This window comes from Camelus dromedarius, chromosome 8 (assembly GCF_036321535.1).
Source record: "Camelus dromedarius isolate mCamDro1 chromosome 8, mCamDro1.pat, whole genome shotgun sequence".
Lineage (NCBI taxonomy): Eukaryota > Metazoa > Chordata > Mammalia > Artiodactyla > Camelidae > Camelus > Camelus dromedarius.
This window is the reverse complement of record NC_087443.1, coordinates 48952356-48979625: the sequence shown is the minus strand read 5'-3', so window position 1 is coordinate 48979625 and position 27270 is coordinate 48952356. Positions and strand designations below refer to the sequence as shown.

The 27270-nt window shown below is 33.3% G+C and overlaps 1 protein-coding gene across 3 annotated transcripts in view; it reads right to left on the bottom strand.

Annotated features, from left to right (window-relative positions):
- Window positions 1–27270, bottom strand: part of PTEN (phosphatase and tensin homolog) — an 88655-nt gene that overhangs the window by 17215 nt on the left and 44170 nt on the right. The window contains exons 3-6 of one of the 3 annotated variants that reach the window (XM_064488186.1): window positions 18577–18621; window positions 12566–12609; window positions 10552–10790; window positions 4943–5134 (exon numbers count right to left, since the gene is read on the bottom strand). In XM_064488186.1, the coding sequence (XP_064344256.1) occupies window positions 5120–5134; window positions 10552–10790; window positions 12566–12609; window positions 18577–18621 (343 nt within the window). In that variant the 3' untranslated portion in view covers window positions 4943–5119. Of the gene's footprint in view, window positions 1–4942; window positions 5135–10003; window positions 10086–10551; window positions 10791–12565; window positions 12610–18576; window positions 18622–27270 lie in introns of those variants that run through there. The other 2 variants (XM_064488185.1, XM_010979934.3) reach the window with 2 other exon arrangements.

The following is a 27270-nucleotide window of genomic DNA, read 5'->3' as shown; positions in this document are numbered from 1 at the left end:
ACTCTTTCTTTTGGTACGCACTACTACCTCCGGACTACAATGATTTCAGCATTTTGTTCATCCCACTTCTCTTTCTATCCTGCCCCAATCATCCTCCTCAGTGAACTAAGCTTCCATTTTCCTGGGAGCCGTAAGGTGACCCAATGTGAGCACCCCCAAAATTCCTTTCTCCCATCTTAAAACCTTTTTACTCCCAATATCTTATAAAAGTGTCTTCATGTTCACCTCAGTTCTATTTTTGCAAATGTTCTATTAATTACCTCCTCTATGATATTTGCCTTTATTCTCTCTACTTGTCTCCTTAAAAAGTTCGGATAACACTTATCCTTTACCCAAAACAACCATACAATTCAAAGACAAAAAACACCCATACTCTCTCAAGATTCTGTATGTATCTCTCTCAAACTTTCGTCTTCCCTCCCTATATAAACTCTTGAGGAGAAGTCTCTACTCCTTAAATCCTGGAAATCTGTTATTTTGAGGCTGATTTCTTAGAGGTCATTAGCCATGGCTCAGTTTTGGGCTGCCATTTTATACACCTTACATTAACACATGTAAAACTGAAGATTAGGTTAAATATTTATATTTGTATATCTTGAATTATTTTACATTTCTTTCCATTTTATGTGATTTTCCCCACCATTTTCAAAATTCCCTACTTCTTGTCATAGGATACACTCTCAAAGGTTTTCTCCTGTCTTTACTGACTGTCTCTTGTCTGCTTGTCCCTAAATGTAGGCATATCTCAAAAATTTGATCTCAGCTCTTTCCTCTACAATGTCAATTCTATCTACTTCAGTAGTTTAATTATCACTCTTATACACTAACTCTAAAACCTGTGTCTCTCAATATGACTTTATTCCCAACTCCCAGTCCAGAACTTCTTACACTTAGCTGGAAATTTCTAGCTTGAAATCTCAGATGCACTTAGAACACATCATATCCCAAAACTGAACTTTCATATTCTTGCGTAGACCAACCTCTGATATTTCTGTCGTTATACTCAACTCACTATTTTCTCCAGCACCTGAGCCCAAAACCTCTTCCAATACCATCCCCATTGTACATGAAGGAAATAAACTGAGGGACAGCAGTAATGTACACAGGGTTATTTTAGTAAAGAGAAGTGAGGAATCCCAGCACTAAGCTAAAGGTCCAGGCAGAGAATGCTTAATCAGTCAGCATGTCAACTCCCTGGCATATATACACAGATATAAACACATATGCCTGTGCATGTGTGCACACGTGTGTGCACACACACACACACACACACACACAAAACCCACACAAAATGGAAAGCAAACCAGAGGTCAATAAGCTCATTTAGAATACTAATATTTGACTCCTACACAAAATACAGATTTTGACTTTAAAATGCCTCTCAAAATATCAGTCCTGGTTTTCTGTGGCCATTCTAGTTCAGTCACCTCCTGAAATTTTTGAATAGCCAACTGATTATCAGCCTTTATCTAGTTTCCAATCTGTTTTTTATGCCATTTTTGAATTAATTTTATAAAAATATAAGATTAATCACATTACTGATTAATTCAAATTGTTAAATGGTTTCCCACTGTCTACCCAAATAAGAACAAATTTGTCATGCACTATATATAATTCCTTAACAACATACAGTCCAACCTCTTTTTCCACTCTTATCTTTCACAACTCCCTTCTATGTACTCTTACTTTGGCCAAACTATTTAATTTCCCCTGTATTATACTTTTCGGTTTTTAAATGTGTTATCTTTATTAGATTGAAGTAGAAGGGGTATGCAAGCAGTCATCTGGGAAGTTTTACATATTCTCTAACATCTGGTCCAATTTAGAAAACATAATTATTTGATGCTTCAAGGTTTGACAGCAGCCACCCAAAATGCAATTCAGATCAGATACTTCTTGAGGGCTCCTACACATTTCATTCTGGTCTATTCAGACTTTGTATTTCATCCGGAAGCATTTATGATAACCTGTTCACTGAAAATTGCCCATTTCCCAATGAAATTTTCTAATTCATTAGCATAGACCAGAATATAATTTTTATTATCACTTCCATAATGTAGTTTTATTTCCTTCCTCAAACTTCACATCTGAATTTTGTTTTCCTTTCTTTCCTTTTTCCTTTGATTGGCTTTAAAAGAGATGTATTGGTTTTATTGTTATTTTCATACAATCAGTGTTTGGATTTAGTAGTTCAAATATCTTATTGTTTGCTAATTCATAAACTTATATTTTCTTATTAATTCATCTATTTGTTATCATCTTAATACCTCACATGGATTTGTATTTCCTAAATGACCCAGAATTATTTAAGTGGTTTTAAATTTCCAAATGGTTGAATTGGCCTGATTAAACTTTTTCTTAAAAAAAAGAAATCTCTAATTCTATTGAACTGTAACCAAGGAGTGGGGTTTATATATTTCTACATGGAGATGAGATTTTTATGGTTGGTGTAATAAGTTATTAATACTGGTAAGTGTTTTGTGGGTGACAAAAATATGTTTTATGGGCTATTGTTATTATGTTAATCAAGCCATTGATGTATCTTCTTATTTTATACCTTCTTGATCTTAAAGTATATTTAAAGAAGAATCTTACTATCATTGCCTTCTATCAATTTTTCTTCAGTTCCTGCAGTTTTCACTTAATGTATCGTGATGTTATGTTTAGCACTTAAGAGTCTGTAACTGCTAAGTCTCCGTTATGGAGTGTACCCTGTGTTAATATGACATTCTTGATCCACTTTTACACATTTTGTTGCAGATGTACTCTGATACTGATATCCTCTCATCTGCTTCTGAAATTTACATTTGCCTGGTATATCTTAATAAACCATTCATTTTTTAACCTGAGTTGTTTTATGTAAATCTCCTGTATAATTAACCTCTTAAAAAACAGAGATTTTAAAGTATAAGCTACACACACCTCTCAAATCTAGAATATTGCCATAACACTACCAGACCAGAATACCACCTGGATACCATAACACAAAATATGTGGTATTCTGTTCATATTCTGTGCATTAATACTCTCAAATCATCTTCTTTAAGACGGAACCACAATCTTAGTTAAGAGAGTAATTTTCTACCTCAGTAAACTTTTCACTAGCATTTCTAAACTCAGAAATCATTTATTTGTTTTAACATAGTGTTGCTTGAAGCTTGGAAATCTGTTTCAGAATGATCACAATAAGATCATTACAGGAAAGTAAATTTGACAAAGGAAGAAATAAGGCTCTTAGAAATGGTGAGTACTACAATGACAACATATAACAGTAGTTATTGTATATTAAGCAACATGCCATTTGTTTTACATATATCACTAACACTACACCACTTTATAAGACAGATACTATTTCCTCTATTTTAAGGATAAGAAAACTGTTCCAGCGCATGTAATCATCTTGTTCAAAACCAAGATCTGAACCTAAAAATTATGAGTCTGATTTAAAATTTTTTTTACTCCTGTGTCCTGGATTTTACTAATAGCACACATACTATGTTATGAAAACACAGAAGTCACAACTTCTTTGAAAACAAAGAAGTCACAATCTCTTTGGGCTCTTATTTTTCCCATCTACGAAGAATCTCTAAAGTTTAGAGTGCTACAGTTCTATGAAACTAATTCTAAATATTAAATAGTGGTACATGAACCACAGAATCCTTGAGAGTAATATGAAGCAAAAACTGATATTTTTCTCTCTGTGTAGCATCCTTTCCCCTTTGGGAGCCTATCTCTTCCCCTGCGGTTTGGGGCGGGGCGGGGGGAGGGTTGGAAAGGAGGGGGTTGGGCCCTATTCTTCAACTTCAGATATATGACCCAAGTCTCTGGCCAGCAGGTTTGGTTCAGGGATGGGTACATGCCCTAATCCAGGTAAGTCAGAACCTAATCTAGGAATTTTTGCTCAAATTGTAGGTCTCTTCCCATTGCAGCTGCTGAAGTAGACAGTGTGTAAACCTGGGGCTACTGTTTTGCCATTACTTGCAGAAAGTCTGCCTAAAAATAAAGTGCATAAAGACGAAAGAAGAGAACTGAGAGAGAGGGATTTCAGACATCTGTTAAGCATCTAGATCCAGGCCAGAGCTTTTAGGGTTATATAAGCCAATAAACGTCTCCTTATGTTTAAGCTATTTTGAATTGGGTTTCTGTGACTCAAAACTGAAAGAGTTCTAATCCATTATAATACAGCCGCTTCTTTTTTAAGTTTCTATTTCTACTCCGAGAATCAAAATAATAAAGAAAACTAATTTGGACAAGAGAACACAGTACAGTAAAGAGAATACTGGATTTGAGGTTAAGAGAGACAGTTTTGAGTTATTACACAGAGAGATTAAATGACCTAGGATAGACTGATCTGTTTTATCATTTATATTAAAATGAGTCTGAGTTAAGTAATTGCTAAGGTCCTTCAAGGTATAAAAATCTTACAATTTTATGAATATACAGAGAATGGATAATAGGCTTAAATACCATGTATTAGAAGAACACAGTTTAGCCCAAGATAATTAATGTGTTAGAAAAAAATTTAAATGTTATATTAGGAGGTTTTTTTTTTTTTAAGCCAAAAGAGGATAATTACAGCTTATTTTGTTTTAAATGAAGAGAAAAATGAGAAAATTTCATTAGATTACTACATGGGGAAATTCAGTAAATAGACTAGAAAAAAACAACCTGATTGTATTGGGACATAAATTCATTCCTCAGAGAAACTGGAAAATTTCCTCTTCTTTGGATCACTTAGAGTGAAAATATTTATTATTTCTAGAAGATTTAAGTCTTCATTAAAGATAAGCTAATGAACTCATGTACAGAGATCATAACATACAGGAACTTTAATAATTACTTTGAAATCAAACAAAAAAAATCAAAACCTCAAATGTTTTTTCTTAGAAGTTTAATCAAACAAAGTAACTATTAATGCTTACTTTACCTGCCACCATTCTAGAAGGGGGAAGGGAAGGGAAAGAGACAGGAGTAGCAGAGATTCCAGGTAAGCCTGTCATATAATAGAAGTTTGTCTCTTTAAATTCAGATATTTTGGAAATCTTTCCGAAATATATACTTACCAGCATTGGTAGGATGTTTTAATTCTTTATTCATGGTTTATAGTAAATATTGTGAGCTATCTACTATACTTCTGAAATATAAGCACAAATGCAGATAGTGTGAGGCTTAGGACTAGATGGAAGTAACCCTAGGAGCTTCCTTTGGGGGTGTAAGGGGAGGGAACCACGACAGCTTGCTTTAGAATTTGCCACATGCTTATAAAGCAAAAGGATCAACTATGCAAAGCAACGATCCCTAGGGAAGTGTAACATAATTGCCTTCTTGTAAATTACTGAATAAAAGATAGAGGAGTCTTCCTGCCCTCAAGCAGTTATCCCACTCTCAGAACTAACTCTTTATAGGAGGTATCAGTTGTACTGACTTCTCTGCAACATTCAAACCCTGAAGTACTATTTGGGTATCACTAACACAACTGCACATTTTATGGTCAGCTGGCAACCACCACTCTGCCATCCAATTTGCACCAAGTCTGCTGAGAAAAATGTCAAGATGCTGCACCAGATTAATTTGAGGAGAGTCTCTGCAAAGTCTATAAATTCTTCACCAAAAACATGACAACTGGCTCCTCTTTCTCCAAACCAAGGGGGAAAAGAGGGGAGAGAGGCAGAGGGAGAGGGAGAAAGAAAAGGAGGGAGGGGGAGGGGAAGAGGCAGGAGGAGAAAAAGAAGAAACATTCTGCTCCTATATAAATGTCATCAGAACACAATTTTCTTCAGCTTCTTAATTTTTCTCTATAATTAAAAACAAGGATACAAGCAAAACAACATTAAAGACAGTTCAAATAAAATTAATCCTAAACAAATTGAAAAACTGATAAAAGATATGTATCTCCTGAAATAGTGGTTCACAATTACAAAAATGCAAATCTACAGATGCAACCTAAAAAAAAAAAAAAAATACTGACCAGAGGATAAATCTCTTAGCAGAGGTTCCAAGAATAAAACTACTTTGGATAATCAATTACATTTATTATAAGATACTTATTTCTCTGGAAGAATTCCACAGTTGGGTAACAGCAGCTTTACCATGGTCAGCTAAGTTTTCTTATGATGAAATTAGTTATACTCTTCAAAGGTTAAAAATACTTTATTTCACTAGCATTCTGCTCGGTAAACATCTGATATATTTGAAAGTTTTAAGACAAATTCAAAAGATTTAAAGGGAGCCTGCAGCATTATATTTATAAGAACAACAACTTCAGGCAGTCCTTATTCTACTTAAATCAGGCGTCTTTTATGCTCCAGCATCTATTAAAAAAAAAAAAAAGTATAAACCGAGAAGCCTTGTCAAAATAAGCCAACTTCATCATTTTGTGACTTTTAAGGAGAGCCTGACGCTGCACAGAGATTAATACTGAACATTTTCAAACTTCTTTTACAATTCCAGGATTTATGGACTTGCTAATATAGAAAGAAGTTCACCAGTATGTCAGAGGATTCAAATTTTACTCTAAATGCTGTCATTAATTGTTTGAATAATCTTGTTCAAAGCAGTGTAAAATAAGAAATATTCCTGTAAAAAAAAAAAAAGCTCATAATCATATGACATGTATCTACTATGTCCAGCTTTCTAATGCTGTTTCAACCTAAAATGCAAACAATACCATTTTGAAAATACAGCTTTGTCAACAGCATCTGCTCATAAATGTCTTTTTGCCTTTTGAAATATACAGAGATAAAGGTAGGAGCACTTTAGGATACTCCTTTAGAGCCTGTGAATAATTCATACAAAAAGTGGTCTAGGTATATTAATTAATCATGAGCTAGTAAAATAAGCCTAGCAGATCTCAATGATTTGACTTGAAGATGCTAAAGTGATCAATTTTGGCCTAATTACTTAACTTCAAGCCTTGATATCATGCAACAGCTAAACATAATCTTACTGAGTACATCCTTAATAGCATGTACAGAACCTCATTTTCTACTAGCCCATCACCTTTCACTTGGGTGGAATTTCAACATATAAGAGGAGGAAGAATATGCTGTGCCTAGAGCAGTTCTGTTGCTGATGTAGCTACCATTATATTCTACCACATGACACTGAAGGCTTTACATCTTATTTTCATAAATACTTATCATGCTATCTTTTCACTCTGGCCCCTGTATCACAACAATATCCCATTGGGCTTGTCATTTCATCAAATCTCCTCTCCTTACCTCTATAGAGAAACAGAACTGACACTATTACCAGATTGCAATAACTAGAATATCTTTCCACTGACAAACTAAAATATGTCCTCACTTTTTGATTATGGAGACTTCTCTTAGATCTAACTTAAACTGGAAGCAGAGGAAAAAAATACATATAATAAAGTTTAAGTAACCTTGGGTTTTCCTTTAATCCCTGAATATGATGGGATGAAACATCCCAAGTGCTTTTTATATGACTAGTTCTCACTATCAGAAGCATTCAGCCAACTACCCTGATGGAGCACCTACATCAGGGTATGTATTCTTATGTGTAAGGGTGGATGTGCATAAGAGGGTAAGAGGTAGGGAAGGAGGGAGTATAATAAAAACATGTGACACAGTAGTTTAGCCAGAAAGACGAGATCATTACAAAAACCTTACTTGCCCCCTGACTCAAAATCCTTGATTAAAGTACCCTACAAGGCTTTTGGCTATAATGCCAAAGAAATCACACAGGGAACAAGGTGAGGGCAAATGCCTTGGAAATAAATGGTCACCTTTCTGGTGCAAACTACAAATATAAGACTGTTGTAGTAACTCTATCTAACAATTTTATCCATTCCAAAAAAACACAGTTTTTTCTAAAACTTTGCAGCAGGTCATGAATGACTTGGAGAGACCACATCTCTTCAGCAAATGACTTCTCAGTTTGGCTAGCTACTAGTTTTCATCAAATACACGCATGGTGGCACAAAGAATAATTCCTATTTTGGCATCCTTTTTGGACACTTCAGGGGATATTAACATTTTTAAAATGGTTACGTTTCTTTGCCCCCCAAAAAAACTTCTCCTGAAGAAATCTCAGTATTCTGTAGACAGATAGTATACCTTAATGCCTAGCAAAACACCTGGTTTTGCTGCTTCGGTGAAGACAGAAGCTCTACCTGTCACTGTGACTCCATCTTTGTTCATTAGTATGCACTGGTGTCTAAGACTCTACCATCAATCCTGAGAGAAATCTTATCTCTTGTAAAAGTATGCTACTGCTTCACAAATGCCAAGTCTTGAATCATAGACTGTGCAAGAGGATTTGTCAAGAAAAATCTGCTGTTGCTCAAGTTGCCAAATTCATGAAAGCCAAGACTTTCAATCAAGGACTTCTCAAGAGGTTTTGTCAAGAAGTGGGAGCAACTATGAAATTCTCTGCTACGCATAAGTTCATTGGCTTGCAGAAGACAAATCCTACAGCTAGAATTTTAACTGCATAAAATACAAACTCGTTAACAGTTTAACCCATCAACATTAAAACTAAAATGTGGAGTCATAATCCTTTCCTTCCTAACACAGCATCATGCCAGAATCTTGCCAAAAATGATCTCAACAACTAGAAGGCAAAGAAAATGATGCAACGTGAATTTATCTGAAGAGCCTTAGAGAATTATTTCTTGACACAAGCCTACTTTCATCTCATAAAAGAATCTTGGTTCCATTTGCTCTTTCATTCGTTCACGAGACAGGGTTTTGAGCACTTGTTTTCATCAAAAACAAAGTTAAAATGGATTGGTTATCAAAAATGACATAAAAGTTGCCAAGTCAAAGATAATGGTATATTTTTAACATGTTATTTAAAAGCTAAATAACAGCAGCCCTTTCATTAAAATTTATTACTGAGCAAAACTAAAGCTTAATTTTGGTTAATTTGTACCACTTTTATTCATCAATCTCAAGTAGTGGCCACTGATTTCAGCATAAAAAAGAAAATGAAACATAATTCTTATGAAGGTTTCTCTTGTATTCTTTGTTTAAAAAATAAGTTTCAGTGCAATTAAAAACTATAAGCAAAATTTTATATTCATGTACACCATGCACATTTTTCTGTGGGAGGATATTTATAGCCTTCAGCATATTTTTAAAGTATATAACATAAACAGTTTAAGAGCCCCTAACTTAAATCTAATTCTGGCTTCACGCTACACAACTTTTCTATTTTAATTTTAAACTCTTTTTACCTGTTTTCTTTCCCACTATTGAAATGTCTGCCAATCATCTACCCTGTTTTAAATTTCTACCACTGCTTCTGCGACTGTATTTTAATTTGATCCATTTCTCTATGGTTTTCTTCCCACTCAGTCTTTTTCCCCTGTGCTGCCCTGTATTTATTCACTTAAGTGTAGAAAAATTTGCCTTCTATATTTTTAATAGGTAAAAGCAATTGTTTCTAAGTAAAGAAAGGATGAACCAAAGTAAACATCTCAGGTTCTCTGCTCTGGAATTCATTCTAGTACTACCACCCCAGCGTGCACACAGTATACAGAAATGTGACGGCAAGCTATCCATAATCAACATTCAATAAAATCATGCATTAGTATTAAGGTTCAATTTTGTAAACTATCATAAATAAAAATAGCACTTTGGCATCCTTAGATATAATTCAAAAAAGTCACAAAGACAAATAAAACAAGAAATGAGGAAGAAGTAAAGAAACCAGGAATCAATGCAACTATCCTGCTCAAAGTGATGGATTATGATCACTTATATTTATTCTGAAACTGAATTAAAATGAAATTAGTCTAAACTGGAAGAGAGCCTTCCTGATTGTAAAAATTATTAAAACTAGGATAAATTTTTCACAAAAGTTATGATGTCTCCCTCAATAGAGCTCGCTGAGTTCTTCTATCTGTCTGGAGAAGTTTGGATTTTTTCTTCTTAGAGACAGAGAAATATACAAATTCTCTTTGTAAGAAATGTAAACATGTTTTGCCATACTTACCATCCAAAGAAATAAATCTCTTGAAAATCACTGTAACAATTCTCCCAAGAGTTCACTTTTTGCTTTCAAACGTGTTACACAAATTAAATTTGTCACTGATTTTCAACAGTCTTTATTTTAGTCTTCCAAATAAGAGAAAAATCATTAACTAATCTTAGTTATAACTATGTTTATGAGTATTCATATCAAAGAATAATCTTTAAGTATTATAAAAGTAAAGATCACACTTTACTAGGTAATGGCATCCAAGATAGTATCCAAAGACATTTTATTCTCAAGCAAGCTTCATGAATATCAAGCTTACTGTTGATTAATGTGCTGCTTTTTTAAATGCTTTGTAAAGAGTTCATGGGACCAAATATGCAACACAGATATTGGGTAAGATTTGCTAGCATGAAATGAAAATGCTACATGAACAGAAAAACTGAATGAATTAATCATTTGCTCATATGAAACTTAAGGTAGTACAATGATTTAAATGTTCAGAAGAAAGAAATAAGGGTTACCAACTATCTTTTAAAAAATCTGTTTTCCAATAAGTTCTCAGATTTAGGAAGAAGAAAGAAAAAAATATCAAATATAACTTACCTTTTTGTCCCTGGTCCTTACTTCTCCATAGAAATCTAGGGCCTCTTGTGCCTTTAAAAATTTGCCCCGATGTAACAAATATGCACAAATCATTACACCAGTTCGTCCCTTTCCAGCTTTACAGTGAATTGCTGCAACATGATTGTCATCTTCACTTAGCCATTGGTCAAGATCTTCACAAAAGGGTTTGATAAGTTCTAGCTGTGGTGGATTATGGTCTTCAAAAGGATACTGTGCAACTGTGGTTAAAAAAAAAGAAAAGAAAAAAAGAACCTCAGAATAAGAAAAAAAATCTCCCCTGAACTGCTTATTAAAAGCAAGTTAACTTTGGAAATGTTGCATATAACCTTAACAGACGTTTTAAAAGAAAACCTGAACTCCAGAGAAAAATAATTTATTGTCTGATAATTTTCTAATTTTTGAATAGCAAACAGTCTCATTAAGTCAAACTTATCCATTAGACAGGGATACCAAGTATTGTTTTCCCCACTTTATGAAGGAGGAAACTTTGTAATGGAGTAACAACATTAACAACATATCCTAGGTGATAACACATCAGAAGTAGAGGTAAATCCAAAACGAAATGTCACATGAGCCTCTTGTCAGGACTCTCAATGCATTTTCTAACACAAGGGGGTGTAATACTTAAATATTGCAGTATCACAAAACGTATATTCCAAAGAAAGTACGGATTACTAATAAATTAAGTGGAAAAGATTGCATTTTACATTTCATATAATAAAAATGCCAAGCATGTTATTTTAAAGATGGTCTTGCAAATGTTAATGTTGTAGACACACTTCAAAGTCATTTACAAAAGAAACTGAAAAAAAAAAACAACTACTTATAAAATATACACAGTTATAGTAAAGTTTATCAAATGAAGTTTAAGGTCTTTTCACATGAATTACAAGAACCCAAAACTTCTCGGTTCCCTATAGTTAAGAGTTGAGTTTTTTAAAATTTTCTAGAAATAAGACTTTAAATATATCACTATTAAATTTTATCTTACTGGTCTCTGCCTCAGTTCCACTCTATTAAGATCCTTAAAATTCCTGACTGACATTCAATGTACTTAATTATCTTCTGTGTCATCTAAATACGTGAAAAGTCTTGCACATTTTCAACTTCATAATGTGGTACAAGATACAATCAATTAAGCCCTTGGGGTGACAGGACAGCTCTTCAAACAGACAATGACTACCATTACAGGGAGTCGTCAGGACAGCTTTCACTTAGCCAGCTGTCTAGCTGTACCATCATTCCATCTTCATTGCCCCAAGGGCATACAAAACACCCAGGAAACCTGTGAAACGTCTACTTAAAGTTAGATAAACCTTGATTAAAATACTCTTTGCCTAGTCAACAGTGGCCTAAATTCACTAAAAATGAAACATTCCTAGTGAACCTATTCTGGCTGTCAGCCATTAGCACTTCTGAATTCTCAAACCAACTGTGTGAAAAGTCCATTCTAGATTTTTCAGGAGAGAGCAATGGAAAATATATCGATCTGTAGCGGATGGCAGCATCTCCTTTTGACTTTCATGGCAGCATCTTGCCAAGCTTCTCAACCCTCCAGGTCTCTTATGGTTCAAAGGGCTCCACAAAAACAAGTGAAAGTTTTTGTGTGCTCCAAGACAGAATTTACTACACCTGGAGAAGACTCATTTCGACAGAGTTAAGTTGTACTGCTTTCTCCCTGTAATTTCTTATTGTTACACTAAATGCCTTAATAGTAGATATAACCCTCTCTTTATTCTACTGTTAGTCTAGGAATTTCTCCTAATTCTTAGTCTATTCTACAATTTAGTCTTCCTAGTTCTACTGACAGGTTTATTTGATACTTGCTTCCAAAAGCACAATAGCAAAATTAAATTTATTTTTCAAATGTTCTAAGACCATCTTTAAGATAATATCTCACTTGATAATTGAGATTACCCATTACTGTCATGACAGTAAAATTTAGTCTTTTGGTTTCAAGTTATCTAACATAATTCAGTGTATTTATACCTACCTCTGCAGTTAAATTTGGCGGTATCATAATGTCTTTCAGCACATCTAAAAGAAAAGTTTAAATGTTATATATATAAAGTTATCTTTTGCACTTGAGAAAAAAGTATAATAGTAACATTTCCTGAACTTTATAATGTACCAGGCGTAGTGTTAAATGTTTTATATTAACTATTTCTTTTAATCCTAAAAGTCCTATGAAATAGGTACTGTTATTGTACCTTAATTGTAAAGTGTATATCCACACTTCACAGTTAAGGAAATTGAAGCTTAAAATGTTAAATGTATACAATTAGAGCTGATACATTTGCTTACAAAACTTGTGATGCCACAAATATACAACACTGCAAATTCAGCTGCATCTATACCTTCAAATTTCCTTTATGAAAATTGTGTCTGCTAATGGATTTATTTTTGATTTCACAAGTATGTGTAAGCTAGTTTCAATTTTATCTTTGCCTCAGAAGTCAGCATCCATAGCTTTCTCAAACTACTATTTTTTAAAGATATATATTAAAAATAGTAAAATTATAAGGACTAAAGAAACTGATGCTTATCTACTCAGACACAACACTTATAAAATTTTTTTAAACCAGACCTTTCTCTCCTTAGATAAACCATAGGTCATCTTTTTTCAATACTCCCTCAGGTTTTAAGTTTTAATTAAAGTCTGAGAGTAATGAAAAAGTAATAAGTAAAATCAATACAGAATAGTAAAATGATGACTTAGCATTATTTATAGCATGCTAAAATTCATCTCTGTAATAGTAGTGACACATTTGTTATCATGCATTGGTTGACTCATGATTAATAGGCCATGTTTATAAACATTAACAGGCTCAGAAAGGGAGTCCATACATTAGTTTCTGGTCAGCATCATCCTGGAAACTCCAACTACTATTCAAACCAGATATTTTTTTAAAGTATTTAAAATAAAAACTTAGCATATTAAAACAAATAAAGGTTCATAGCCTCTTAATCCACAATTTCAAAATTCCAAAATTATGAAACATCTAAAATTTTCTCTTACATTTATGGCAAACTCAATTGTGGCAGAAATTTATGTTCTCATAAACACAAATGTAGTCCTTAATTAACAGGAATACACTTAAGAGTGAAGAGTCAGATATTTTATTCTAGGTATTGTTCCAAACCCCACTGGGATGTTATGTAAAACAAAATACATGCTTTCATGTTACCTTTCTGAAAACTGAAAAATTCTGAATATTGAAACACAACTAGTCCAAAGAGTTTCAGATAAGCCATTGTGGACCTGTATTTTACATTCAGAAATCCTGAAAATACCTGTAAAGTTCCTCTATTTTAAATAGTTTTTAAACTCAAATCCATATGAAGGTTGAACTAATTATAAACAAATTGCAATCTACTGATTTCTAACTAGTCAGATCTGAAACAAATCAACTTTCATATTACTAAAAACAAATCTTTTCTGTTTTAGTATACTATAACTTAGCATACTGAGTTTTGCTAGAAAGAAAATTTATTTAATAATGACAAATGGACATATGCGCATCCTTGATAAATAATTTTACACTCACTCATATTGAAAAAAAAATGACAGGTAGGAAAAAGAGGATTGATCAAGAAAATAGTGACATTTTATACTTTCTTTGGTACAGATTAAAGAGGAGACCTGGTAAACAGTGAAGAATCCATAATAGAATATTTCATAAGGAATCACGTAAAGATGGGGCTTAGGAGGTGAGGGGGGAAGTGTAGAACAGGAAACAATTCTAAGAAACTGGTCTCATGACAGTACAACAAAAAATAAACATTTTGAGTTTCATGCAGCTGTAGTTCTCTAAAATTCCCATACTTTTTTAGCAGCTCAAAAGGTTTGGCTTGACAAACACTGCTTAAGAACTACCTTCATACACTGATTCTCAAATATTATTGTTAGGAGGAAAAGTGAAAATAATGAGCTCCTTAATGTCTACCAGATGTGCACACACCTCACAAAGGAGTTTCCATGTTTTTAAATTCATCCTTACAATCATATAATAGTTAATATTATCTCTGTTTCATCTATGAGAAAGATATAGAAGAAGATTTAAGATTTAGAAAAGCATTACAAAACTCACCCCTAACCACAATATATAAATGGAAGAGCCAGGACTCAAGCCCTGCACCTCTGATCACAAAAGTCAAACTTTTTCCACTATTATTCCATACATACACATGTAATAAAAAAGAGAAAATGGTTTTAAAAACAAAACAATAGGGTGGAGGGTATAGCTCAGTGATAAAGCATGTGCTTGGCACGCATGAGGTCCTAGGTTCAATCCCCAGTGCCTCTGTTAAGGGGAAAGAGAATAAAATAAATTTTAAAAAAAACCCAACAAAACGATAACAAGTTATAGTCAAAGTCAGCCTTCCTACAAGAGCACCATTTGGCATAAAAGATAGAACCAACATGTTGATAATAACAACATGAAAAAGTTGTGAAAGTCTCTCCAGGTATGAATAGGGAGTATGTGAGAATATACACTGGGCCTAGTAGTGATGAAAGTGATCTGGGGAGGGGTTGTTTGGGTAAGAATGAAGACTCTCTTCATTAAAACCCTCTCTGATAACCATGTGCACACACACACAGTTTCTTATAAATTTTTTGTGGTATGTTAGTGATAAGACAAGTCTCTCAACAAACTGAAACTAAAGATACATGAATGACAAATGGGATTAGACTAAGGCAAGTGTTAGGAAGATCTAGCCATTTATACTTCATTATAACTAAAACTCAAAGATACCTTTTTTTTTTTATCATCACCTCATATTGGCTTATATGAGACAAGAGAAGTGAAGATGCACTGAGAGTTTTTAATGAAGCAGTAGATAGAAGGTGAAGAAAGGGATAAGATTAATAGGAAAAGCTTCCAGAAAAGTAAGACTTCCATAGAATCAGCTAAGTGTGTACGTCTCTTCTTTCCTCTTCAATGGAGCTACCCCTATCTTACAAGAGAAACCTTAATAGATAAAAATTAACAACAGCTAAAGGTTTATCACAAAATGATAGAGAATTGTATGTCAAACAGAATATACAATGAAATTCGGTAAACCTTTTAAATTAGTATCCAGTGAACATTTAAGTTTCTCAAAGGCAAGAACTATATAATGTGTCTTTATCCCCTAATTTTCCCCTCTTCCCCTTACCTCCACCAGTATACAGATTATACAGAGGAACATACAAAAATGAAATATACACATCTGCACAAAACAGATTTATGTACTAAGCAGTTTACCAAGTATACTCGAATTTGATTAATAATATGAGGCTAATTTTGTCCTTTCTTAAAATAACTTACTGGATGCCTGATAACACAGAGATAAAAACAGATACAGCCAGTTATTAGAAAGCCCACATTAAGAACTCTTCTTCATCTACATGTCATAATTGCCATAAACAGTTTAATAACCTATTAATTACAGGTATGTCTAGTGCAAATATTTTAAGATCTTTCCTTCAATTTACATGTTTTTAAAGACATACACACATGTGATTAATACTCTAAAATTAAAAGAAATAAAATACAAAAATCTATTACTTGTCAGACTCACTTACCCAGAGCCAGAAATATAAACAGGGGTAGAAAGGGAAAAAAAGAAAAAAAAAAAAAAACTGAAAAGTGACATCAGAACTAAACACGCTACAACTTGGTAGTTGTAAAAACTCCTGAAGTAAGTAAAATTTGGAGGGGGTTAAAACAAAGAAACAAATAAACAAAAACTAGGAAGGGAATACTGACATCAACAGTGGATGGTCTGCTACTGTATGTACCTGTGTGACCTTGTTCAACTCACTTAACTCCTCTAGGCCTCAGACTCCCCATCTGTAAAATGAGAAGGTTGGACTAAATGATCTCTTTCAGGTACTTTCCAGTTCTGAAAGTCTATGATTCCATTAAATTGATGCGGGGGGGGGGGGGGGGGTAAAGGAGTTAAAATATATGTACCAAAAGCTACTCTCAACTAATAATGAGACTGTTCATTAACTTGGGAGTCCAATGTCTGGATATATAAAAACAAACAGGCAGTCAAGTTTCCAGGCTAGATCCCAATGCCAACTTTAACCATAATAACACAAATGACCCACAATACTGACAGTATAAACCTAAGTCCTAAATTCTAGAAGCAGGAAGCCACTGCAAACAGGAATGAAAAGAATTTCCTTTCCTTTCTTTGCTTATAATGTTAAACCTGAATAAAGTTTTGAAAAAGGCAGAATCTGTCTTTAGCATCTTTCTACCTTCCTTCTGGGACCCTCTAAATGCCCAATCATGAGAGTCTAAGCCTGAAGTGACTCATGTAATGGACTCTAGTTGTTGACAGTTCAAGTCCTGTTTTGTTTTGTTTTTTAACTTAACTTCTGAATCCAGTTGTTCAAAAACTACAAAGCTTTGGGGATTTTATTTTCCTCCACAGAAACACTCTGGCACCTGCAATGTTGTAGAAAATGTTAATCCAGAAAAGAGGAAGATACATCTACAGATCATGTGTAAACTGAGGCCCACCTAAATTTAAGTTTCTACAGCACCAGCACCTTTTACCTTCTTTCATCTTGTTACATATTAGCATTACACTCTCCACATACACACACTCCATAATCTGACTGTAATGGATTATCTGCCATATTCTGAACACTAATATGCCAACAACCTTCTTACATGCCATGCTCTCTGCTTGCAATGCCATTTCCCCTCCCCCTAAGCCTGCACATCAACCTCTATATTCTTTTTACCGCAACTCAAACATGGCTTTCTTGATGTAATCTTCCCTGTGAGGTACAATTACTGTTTCCACTGTTCTCCATATAGCCCTCTTCTATAAAAGAGTTACCTCTTCTATAATACTTTCGCTACCTTTCACATTAGATGATAATTACCTGAAGGCTGGAACTACATCTTATTCATGTTCGTACTAACAAAATGTTTTAAAATGTCTAACATATAGCAAGCACTCAATAAATGTTTGCTTTTTTGTGAATCTTAGGCAATCAGTGAAAACTCACTAGGAAAAACAGTAATAGTGTCTACTTCACTCTCATGTCTTCTGAAGTCTTATCAGAGCAGAAAGACCACTAAATTAAAGTTAAAAAAGCAACATCCCACAAGCCAATAAGGCAGAGATATTATTTCATCCTTTTTGGTGAAGATTTGAAAGCCCACTGAGGGCAGAAAAGAATCTTGTTCTTACATTTGATAAATAGACTCTACAGAAATTATAACAGTAAATTAGTATACATAACTTTAGATTAAAAAATCTCCCCTTGCATAATTTATACATATCACATCAGAAAAATAAAAGTCAGGTAGAAATATAACACATTTTATATACCATTTTTTAAAATTAGAAAACGGTCAATACTTTGGGAAGGGAAAATAGTCAAGAGCAAAAAATGGTAAAGTATTTTCTTCACATTTTTCTTTCCTTCTTTTTTCTTTTTCACATCTCTACTCACAAAGTCAAAAGAAAAAAGGAAAGGTTAAAGATAAGGTCAGCTACCTGTACCAAGTGGCAATCTTTACATCAGACAAGAGAAACCACCCCATTCAACAATTTTAGGTAACTTACTTATTTATGTTATATACAGTTAGAGAATACCCTAATAGACGTTTCAATCAATTGACCTAAAGACACGGAATAAACAAAATTACATCCATTCTGGAAGCATCCCTTCATAGAAGATGGTATTAATGCATTAACAGAAGCTCTGCTGTAAATTACACTTTAAGTTATCACATGGTTATGGGCTCAAAGATGGGCTAGATGCCAAGTCATTTAAGGCAGATCAAGTAACATGAATCTGTGCCAACACTGTGTACCTCATCACTACACTTTCTAAATGACCTAACAATGCTCTCAATCAAACTTCTTGAACTAATTGTTTCAGGAATACAGTTCTGTTAAAATATATCTTTACTTCATTCTAACATGGAAATAAATTTCACTTAATAGTTATAAGATATTTGCAAGCAACAAACAAGAAAACATACTTACAGATTGTATATCTTGTAATGGTTTTTATGCTTTGAATCCAAAAACCTTAAAACAAAACAAACAAACAAAAAGCCACCATTAACAAAAATGAGCTAACATTTTAAATTACATTAATACCATTGAGGAAAACCAAAAGACAGATTCTCTTTTTCCTAATCTCAAACACCATTTAAGAAAAATAATTAAATTCTATTAAATATTCCCTCCATGGGTTTGAACGAGTAATCATGTCTTTCTCAAACAATTATTACATTACATAGATTTATACAATCTGAAGTAAAGCCATAGTTTTTCACAGGATGAATATTTTCATAATCTCTCTTCAGCCTAACATAATGAGCTTGAATATTAAGAAATAACTTCTTTAAAAAGCAGCATTAGTATTTAGCTCAAGTTCACCTAGCTTATACAGTTTTGTGAGAAACAGTCACATGCAAGTCTTAAAAATAATCTTGAAAATTCAGCCAATATTTTCTTTCAAACTAAAAATTTGATACTAGAAAGATGCCAAGTAATAACTATTAGCTGTATACAACGGTTATTAAGAATTTTCACATATATATTCTCATTTGACTCTCACAAACATCTGGTAGTTAGAGCTTATTCACATTTTACAGATGAGGGAAGCAGGTGTCAAAGAAATTACAGGACTTGCCCAAGGTCATACAGCTAAATTAAAGAATCAAGGCCAAAGACCTCTCCCTCAACAATTAATTAAGAAACTAAACAACCACAACATTACAGCCAACACAAACACTTACTATATGCCAGGCACTTTTTAAAAGTATTTTATACTCTATACATATAAATTTGTTTAATCCTGTGAGGTAGGCAACCGAGAGGTTAGAAAAATATAAGGCTGAGGAAATAGAAGAATAAATAGAAAACAGAAGAGAAGATTTTAAAAGATTTAAAGTCCAGGAGATTTAACATATCAATAGGCATTCCACAGAAAAGAATAGAAAAACAGGAGAGGAAATTCACGATATAATTCAAGAAAAATACTCAAAATTGAAGGCTATGAATTTCTAAACTGAAAGGACACAATGAGCATTCTGCAAAAATTATTAACATAGGCCTCAATAAAGGCATACATATCTTAGTGAAATTTCTTAATGTTAAAGAGATAAACATAAAACCCTAGAAGCTGCCTGAGAGAAAACAGGTTTCAAAAAAGCAATCTGGAAACAGAATGACATCAACCTTTTCAATGGCAACACTAGGAGTAAGAAAACAACTGGGTAAAACCTTCTGGCTTAGAAGAAAAATTACTCCCAGCCTAGAATTCCATATCAAGAGAGACTATAAAACAAGTGTGAATATGTAACAAAAGCCTTATTAAGTATTAGCAAAGTCTCAAATAATTTTGCTTTCCATACATTCTCTCTCTTAGGAGGTTACTAGAAGATGTGTTCCACCAAAACAAGGGTGGGAAACCATGAAAGACAATGACAAGTTCCAGAAACTGATGAATCCAACTCACAAGAAGGAAAAAAAAATCCCTGTAATGAATGGTGAAGGTACATCTCAAGTAGACAGCCACACAGCAAGACTAGAGAACTAATCCAGATTAGGGCAGATGGAGAAGGTTCCTGAGGAAGATGAAATTGATATAATACCGAATGTGTTCAAACGTGCCCAGAGATTTATACAACTAGGGGCAAGTTTAGAGATGACTTAATTAAGAATGTACAAACTAAACAAGTTAGAAAGAGAGAGAGAGAGAGAGAAAGGGAGGCGGGAAGGAGGGAGAATTGTAAATCCACAGAAAACAAACTGTGCAGGAAAAACCAGTTATAATACACTACATCACTTAACTTTGAATGGCATTTATCTAGTCATGACACAAAAGTCCAATATTGATATAATCAAAACTGTAATTTAACTATTTGAAGAAGGGAAGAATGAAAATATGTGTGTGCTGAGGGGGTGGGGAGGACAGTCCATAAGCTTGAATGTGAAAAATTATGTGACACAGTGATACAAGCAGTACTTGTAACTTTGTCACTAACTGAAATGTCACACTACAGTTGTTGAAGATATCAAAGTACTACTTACAATCCCAACACTTCAAAATTAACATAGTCATTATACCTGCCAATAGATTTAATGTGTTAATAACTATTATTATATAGATATTTTAAAATATTTTATAACACTTATAACCAAAACTAATAGGCATATTATAATCCTATGAATTCTATCTTGTGGGCTTAAAATCATTCTAAGACAGGGTTCATAAGCTTCACTAGACTGTCAAAAAGGTACAAGGCATAAGATTAAGAATTCTTGCCACAGGGCAAAGGGATATAAAGGAAAATAACTATTTTGTTGCTATTGTGGTAGATGTTGTTAATAAGCCCTATGGAACTATTTGATTCTAATATTTTATGTCTACAACTTTTTAAAGTAAATATTTAAGGTATGTGTAACTTTCTATGATTCCTTGTTTTAACCCACTACTTCAACCAACCCAGGAAGCACTGATTCTGCTTAGAAAACTTCTACTGAACTATAAATATTCTATAGGAAAACATGGTATGTTACACACCCTTTCACTCCAGTCTATTTTGCCCCCTATCTTCTACATTCCTTTATCTTTCTCAATTTGTACTTTTGGATTTTTCTTTAAATTGAGGTAAAATTTACATAAAGTAAAATACACAGATTTGGGGGGTACAATTCTGAGTTTTGTAACAACCACCTCAATCAAGATATAGAATACTTCCACCACCTCAGAAAATTCCCTCATGCCCATTTGCAGTCAAGCCCCACCAAGCTCTTAGGTAGCTACTATGATTACCATAATATTAGTTTGGCCTTGTTCTTTAATTTCATATAAATGCAATAATATAATATACAGTCTTTTTTAACTGGCTTCTTTCCCTTAATATAATGTTTTCCAGACTTATCCATGTATCCAGATTTATCCACCGTTAACATGTATCAATAGTTCATTCTTTTTATTCTGAGTATTATGGTATTATATTACCATAATACCATTTGTTTGTCCGTTCTCCTTTGATGGGCATTTGGGATGTTTATAGTTTGGGGTTATTATGAATGAAGTGTATAAACATCTTGTGCAAGTCTCTTTGGGGACATATGCCTCATTTCTGACACCGAGTAGAAGTGCTCGGTCATAAGTAGATAGGTGGGTGTATATTAAGCTTTATAAGAAACTACTGAACAGCTTTCCAAAGCAGTTGTACCATTTTATAGTCTTATCAACATTTTAAAAGAGTTCCAGTTGCTCCATAGTCTCATCAACATTTGGTATTGTCAGTTTTTTAAAATTCTAGTCCTTCTAATGGGTGTGAAATATCTTGTGTTTTTTTCTTTTCTTTGATGACTAATGATGTTCAGCATATTTTCATTTGTTTATTAGCCATTTTTATACTTTCTTCTGTTCAAGTCACTGACTCATTCCCCACCCCCAATTGGATTACTTGTCTTTTTTCTTACTGATTTATAGGAGTCTTTCTGGGTATTCTGGGTACAAGTCCTTTGTCAGATATTTGCTCCTTGTGTATGACCTGCCTTTTCATTTCCTTAATAATGTGCTTTGATAGATAATCAACAACTTCAATTTTTTGTAAAATCCAATATATCAAAATTTTTTGTTTTTTAGAACTTTGTACCCTCTGAGAAATCTTTCCCTATCCTTAGAGTTCATAAAGATATTCTCTATGCTTTCTTCTAGAAGATTTATACATACTTTTAGACTTTTCTACTTTTCTCAATTTCTATTTTAATTTGGCTGGAAATTTAGAATTGCTTAGAGTAATCAGAATAACTGAAACATGGACCAATGATTTGAAGGACAGTGATTACAAAATTTAGAAAACAATTCATTGCTACCTGCCATATCTTTTACCATAGTTTTTTTTTTTCTTTTGAGGGAAAATAAATAAGCAAAAAATAATCTGCAAAATACAATTTCTCACAGAAAGCCTGCAATATAAATGTGAGCAGGGGAAAAAGTGTTTTGAAGGATCAATAGTGCATTTTTAGTTTATTTTGACTCTAGTAATTTTCTGTTTTGAATCTAAATACATAAACCAATACTAAATTAATAGGAATATACACATCCCACTGCCCATCTCCAATGAATGAACACTCTACACATGTGGCAGCCCTGAATACACTTAAACTGGAGTCCAAAAGAGTGATAGAATACATAGCAAAATGGTCGCAGTGGTTATCCTAGGTTTTCAGGGAGAGATCGAGGTTTTCATAATTTATTTTAAACATTTCTACAATTTTGTTGTTAAAACATAAGCATATCCTACTTAAAAAAAAGTTCTGTCCTAGTCTATCTTCCCAAAAAAGTAACAGTTGATGAAGTTATATCACATTATTTTTCATTTCCAAAAAGTGGGCTTAATGAAAATCCATGTTTTTTTGAACAATATGCTTTAGAGTTTACATGAAATTAATATTTTCATGTACTTTTTGAAGTAGAAAAAAAGAATCAAATTTTTTACGTGACAATAATCCTCCTTGAGAAATAATTAAGTTTTAATGAGATTCACACAATTTGTTCATAAATACTCCTGAAGTTTTTCTTAATTATATCTTCATTCATAATGAGCCTGTTGAGGATATTAAAAAAAAAAAATTAATGACACACACTGTGTGAGAAATGATAACTGAACAACAAAACACAAACAATTCATTAAAATGTTAGTAACATGTTATGTCTTTAAATTCTTCCTAGACTCTAGTGAGGGAAAGCCCATTCTTTAATTTCATCAAGACATCTCTTATGTAACTTTAGCTAGGTGTCTGTAACGTATGTTCAAAGCTGATTTTTATTCTCTTTAAATTTCAAGTATTATTTATAAAGGGCACAACTGCTAAGAATTTCTGCTTTCCAATCTTTCACTTTCTATGTTCCATTCAGGTAGTACTAAAGGCTTATTAAATGAACAGTCTCATTGACTCCTCATAATATACATTTAAAAATAAAATGACTTCAGTTATAGAAAAGAAAATTATCTGTTAGGGCAAACTTTCATTAAAGTAACTATCCCACAAAAGAATACTGACTGAGCTAGTAAAATGAAAATACATTAGGGACAGACGTCAAATAGATGGTGGTCTGTTGAGGTGCAATATTAAGGCTATTAAAACAATGTCCAGGTTGGAGATGGGGAAAGAATATCTTAATTGATTACCAATGTCTGCCATTAGTGAGGGAGAGAGCAATATAAAAATCTTCATTCTATTTGCCATTTCTAGAGAACATCAATGTACATTATGGGTAAAATTCAATTATAAGTAAAATTTGAACATTACAAATGATTATATAATAGCAAAGTTATTGCAACCAGTAGATTAAAGTTCTACTATGACTAGGCCTTAAATAACTTTGTCCTAAAAATCTTTTTTTATATTGGTATTTGATATAAAGGGGCCATCTCTTAAAAGTTTTCTGACAGTAGCATTTATATATTTTTAACCATTATAAAGTATCTGGTACTGGAGTTTTCCTCTTGTAAACAACTGTAAAACTGGGCAAAATGTATGAGGCAACCATTTTTGGGTACTGAACAAAAGGCAGTACAGGAGCTCCTTAAGGAAAAAGAAACATGAGGTAACCCCCATGGTTGCCTTGCTTTCAGCTGGGAGGCTTTTTTCTGACACAGCAGAAGGAAATGGAGCAAATGGAACAAAGGTTTCGGTGAAGCAAACACGCAGAGATTGGTTCTGGGTGGTAAGGCAGCTACAGTTTGTGGAATAGGGTAGCAGAGAAGGAAGGATGAACAGAAGGAGGGACTTCAAAGTCTTTATGGAAATTCACTTCAAGTCATTGGCCAAGGGTTGGGCGGCACATGTGCAGAATCTGAAAACATAATGGAGATGACATCAGAGAGAGAATAGCACTGGGAGAAGTTCCAGAGTGTTGAAACCTCATTGACGACCCCAGGTATTATTCAGCTGAGAACTCAGAAAGGCCATGCTTTAGGAGTAAGGACCATGTCCTGAGACAAAAGACAAAACTGAAATAGGCTTGCCTTAATAAAGAAAACCAAGCCTGACAATACCAGAAGAGTAACCATTAATTTAAATGCCTGCCAAAATGAAACTAGGCACGTTTACAGAAAGTAACAATCCAGACACCCTACAACATATCACCTGCAACATTCATCATTCAATTAAAACTTACTAAGCATGCAAAGCAGGAAAACATGACCTATGACCAAGAAAAGAAAAGCAGTCAATAGAAACCAGCTATAAGACAAACCAGATGCTGGAATTAGCAGATATCAACTTTAAAGCAGCTATTATAAATACATTCAAGAATGTATAGCAAAATGATTACAATAAGTGAAAAGATAAAAAATCTGAGCAAAGACACAGAAACTATAAAAGACAGAAATCCTAGGTCTGAAAAGTACAATGTCTGAAAGTAAAAATCTACTTGCATGATCTTAACATAAGACTGGAGACTGCAAAAGAAAGATGTGACAGATTGTATTTTCCAAGAATGACTGCATCTCCCATCACACGTGTTCTTTATACAACATAACCTTAACACTTCTCCCAGCAAGTGGTGGAGTCTATGTACGGTCCCTCCCTCTTGAACCTGGCCGTATCTTTGTGACTGCCTCAACATTAAGTAGAATGTATATTCCACATTATTTATGTTTCGGAGTGGTTTGTTATGCATAAATATTAACTGAAACATAAAGATAATGAACTTGACAACAGATTAGTAGTAATTATCTAACCTGACAAACAGAAGAAAGAAATTGAAAAAACCCTTACACCACCCATGGTGTAAATATCAACTTAGAGATACTAGAAGCACAATAAATTTGAAGGAAGACAAATACAAAAAGAAACACAATCTGTATATCATAATCAAAACCACTAAAAACCAAAAATAAAGTGGGAAAAAACAAAAGGAGTCAAAGAAAACAAGACATTAAAAATAGGAGAATACCAGCAGGCATAATGGCTGACTTCGCATCAGATCTAATGAAATGACATCTTTAAAGAGCTGAAAAGGAAAAAAAAAAAAAAAAAGTCATCCCACAAGTCTATATCCACCAAAAATGCCCTTCAAAAACAATTAACAAAAGCTGAGAGAATTTGTCACTAACAGACTTGCCCTCAGGCTGAAGGGAACTCACTCCAGATGAAAACTTTTGAGTATATAGAAAGAAACAAAAAGCATCAGAAATAGTAAATATAGGAGTAAATAAAAAAGGACATCTTTTTCTTCTCTTGATTTCTCTGAAAGACAAGTGACTGTTCAAGGCAAATAAAAAATATTCTGGGGTTTATACATATATAGATATCAAATATATGACAAAAATCATACAAAAGAAACAGAGGAAAATAGAATTTTAGTGCTGTAGGGTTCTTACATTTTAACGCTCACAATATTAACTTTAAGAGAACTATAAAATAAGCTAAGAATCCATTCTATAATCCCTAGAGCAAACTTTATACATGTATACATGTATGTATAAAATCAAATATATTTATACACATACATACACATATATATATGAAGAGATACGGCTAAAAAGTCAGTAGAAGAATTAAAATGGTACACCTACAAATATTCTTTTAATCCCCAAAGGGACAGGAAAAAAGGAATGAGAGAGAATGAAATTTAAATAGGAGTGAATGAGTATCAGACAACTAAACCTGGTAGACTTAAATGGTGAACTTAAATAAAACATATTAATCATTATATTAAATATAAAGACTAAACACTCCCAATAAGTCAGTGACTATAAAGCAAGTTCAAAATTGACCGTCATAATATTTCTTTATGAAATATAGTACATATAAATAAATTTTTACCTATACTTGCTATACAGGCTGGCACACTCTACCAGCAAATTAATATACTATGCAATGTCCAACTTGAAAGAAGCAAGACAAGACTACATAAATCAAATGCAAAACTCAATCTAGATGCTTTATACATTAACATTATGCTACTGAACTCTTTCCAACAGAGGAAAAAGAATCTAGGTTGCAAGATAAGCTTTATATTGACTCTCAGAAGGCATCATAAATTCAGTTATTGCTTTGGTAAAGTTACTAGTGGTCCTTCCACCTGTAAGGGTTGGACTTGATACTGTCAGTACACTGAGTGGTGATTTTATTTTCAGGGACAAATCCAAATCCATATCATATGACTGATATACAAGTATCATAATGACAATAATGGCAATATACTAATTTACTTGGAAAAATCCAACTGCCATAAGAACTAAATAATTCATTTATTTATGACCATATCTCATCATAAGCAGACCTAAAAAGTGAAATCAGAATCAGTAAAGGTGGAATCAAACAAGAGGAGCTAGTAAAACGAAGCAATTTTTAATAGACTAAGATATTCTAATGTTTCTATCTCCACAAAAGGAACAGTCTTGCCAAAAATATCTTAAGTTCGTCAGCTAAGGATTCCTTTCCCTTGGCAGTGTTTTCTTCATGTTTCAATAGCTAACCAATCCTTCTTTTCACTGAAAGGCTTTATATAAACCAACTAAATATATTCTACTGAATTAAATCAAGGCCCAAGAGTAATTCTGCTTCTTAAAAGTGAACTGGTGTATCTCTGCTTGGCGCCAATACTTAAGTCTATATTATTAGAGCATTTTAATCATTTTCAAATGCTTGGGAAACTAATAAAAATTCATCTAACAAATATTTACTGAACTC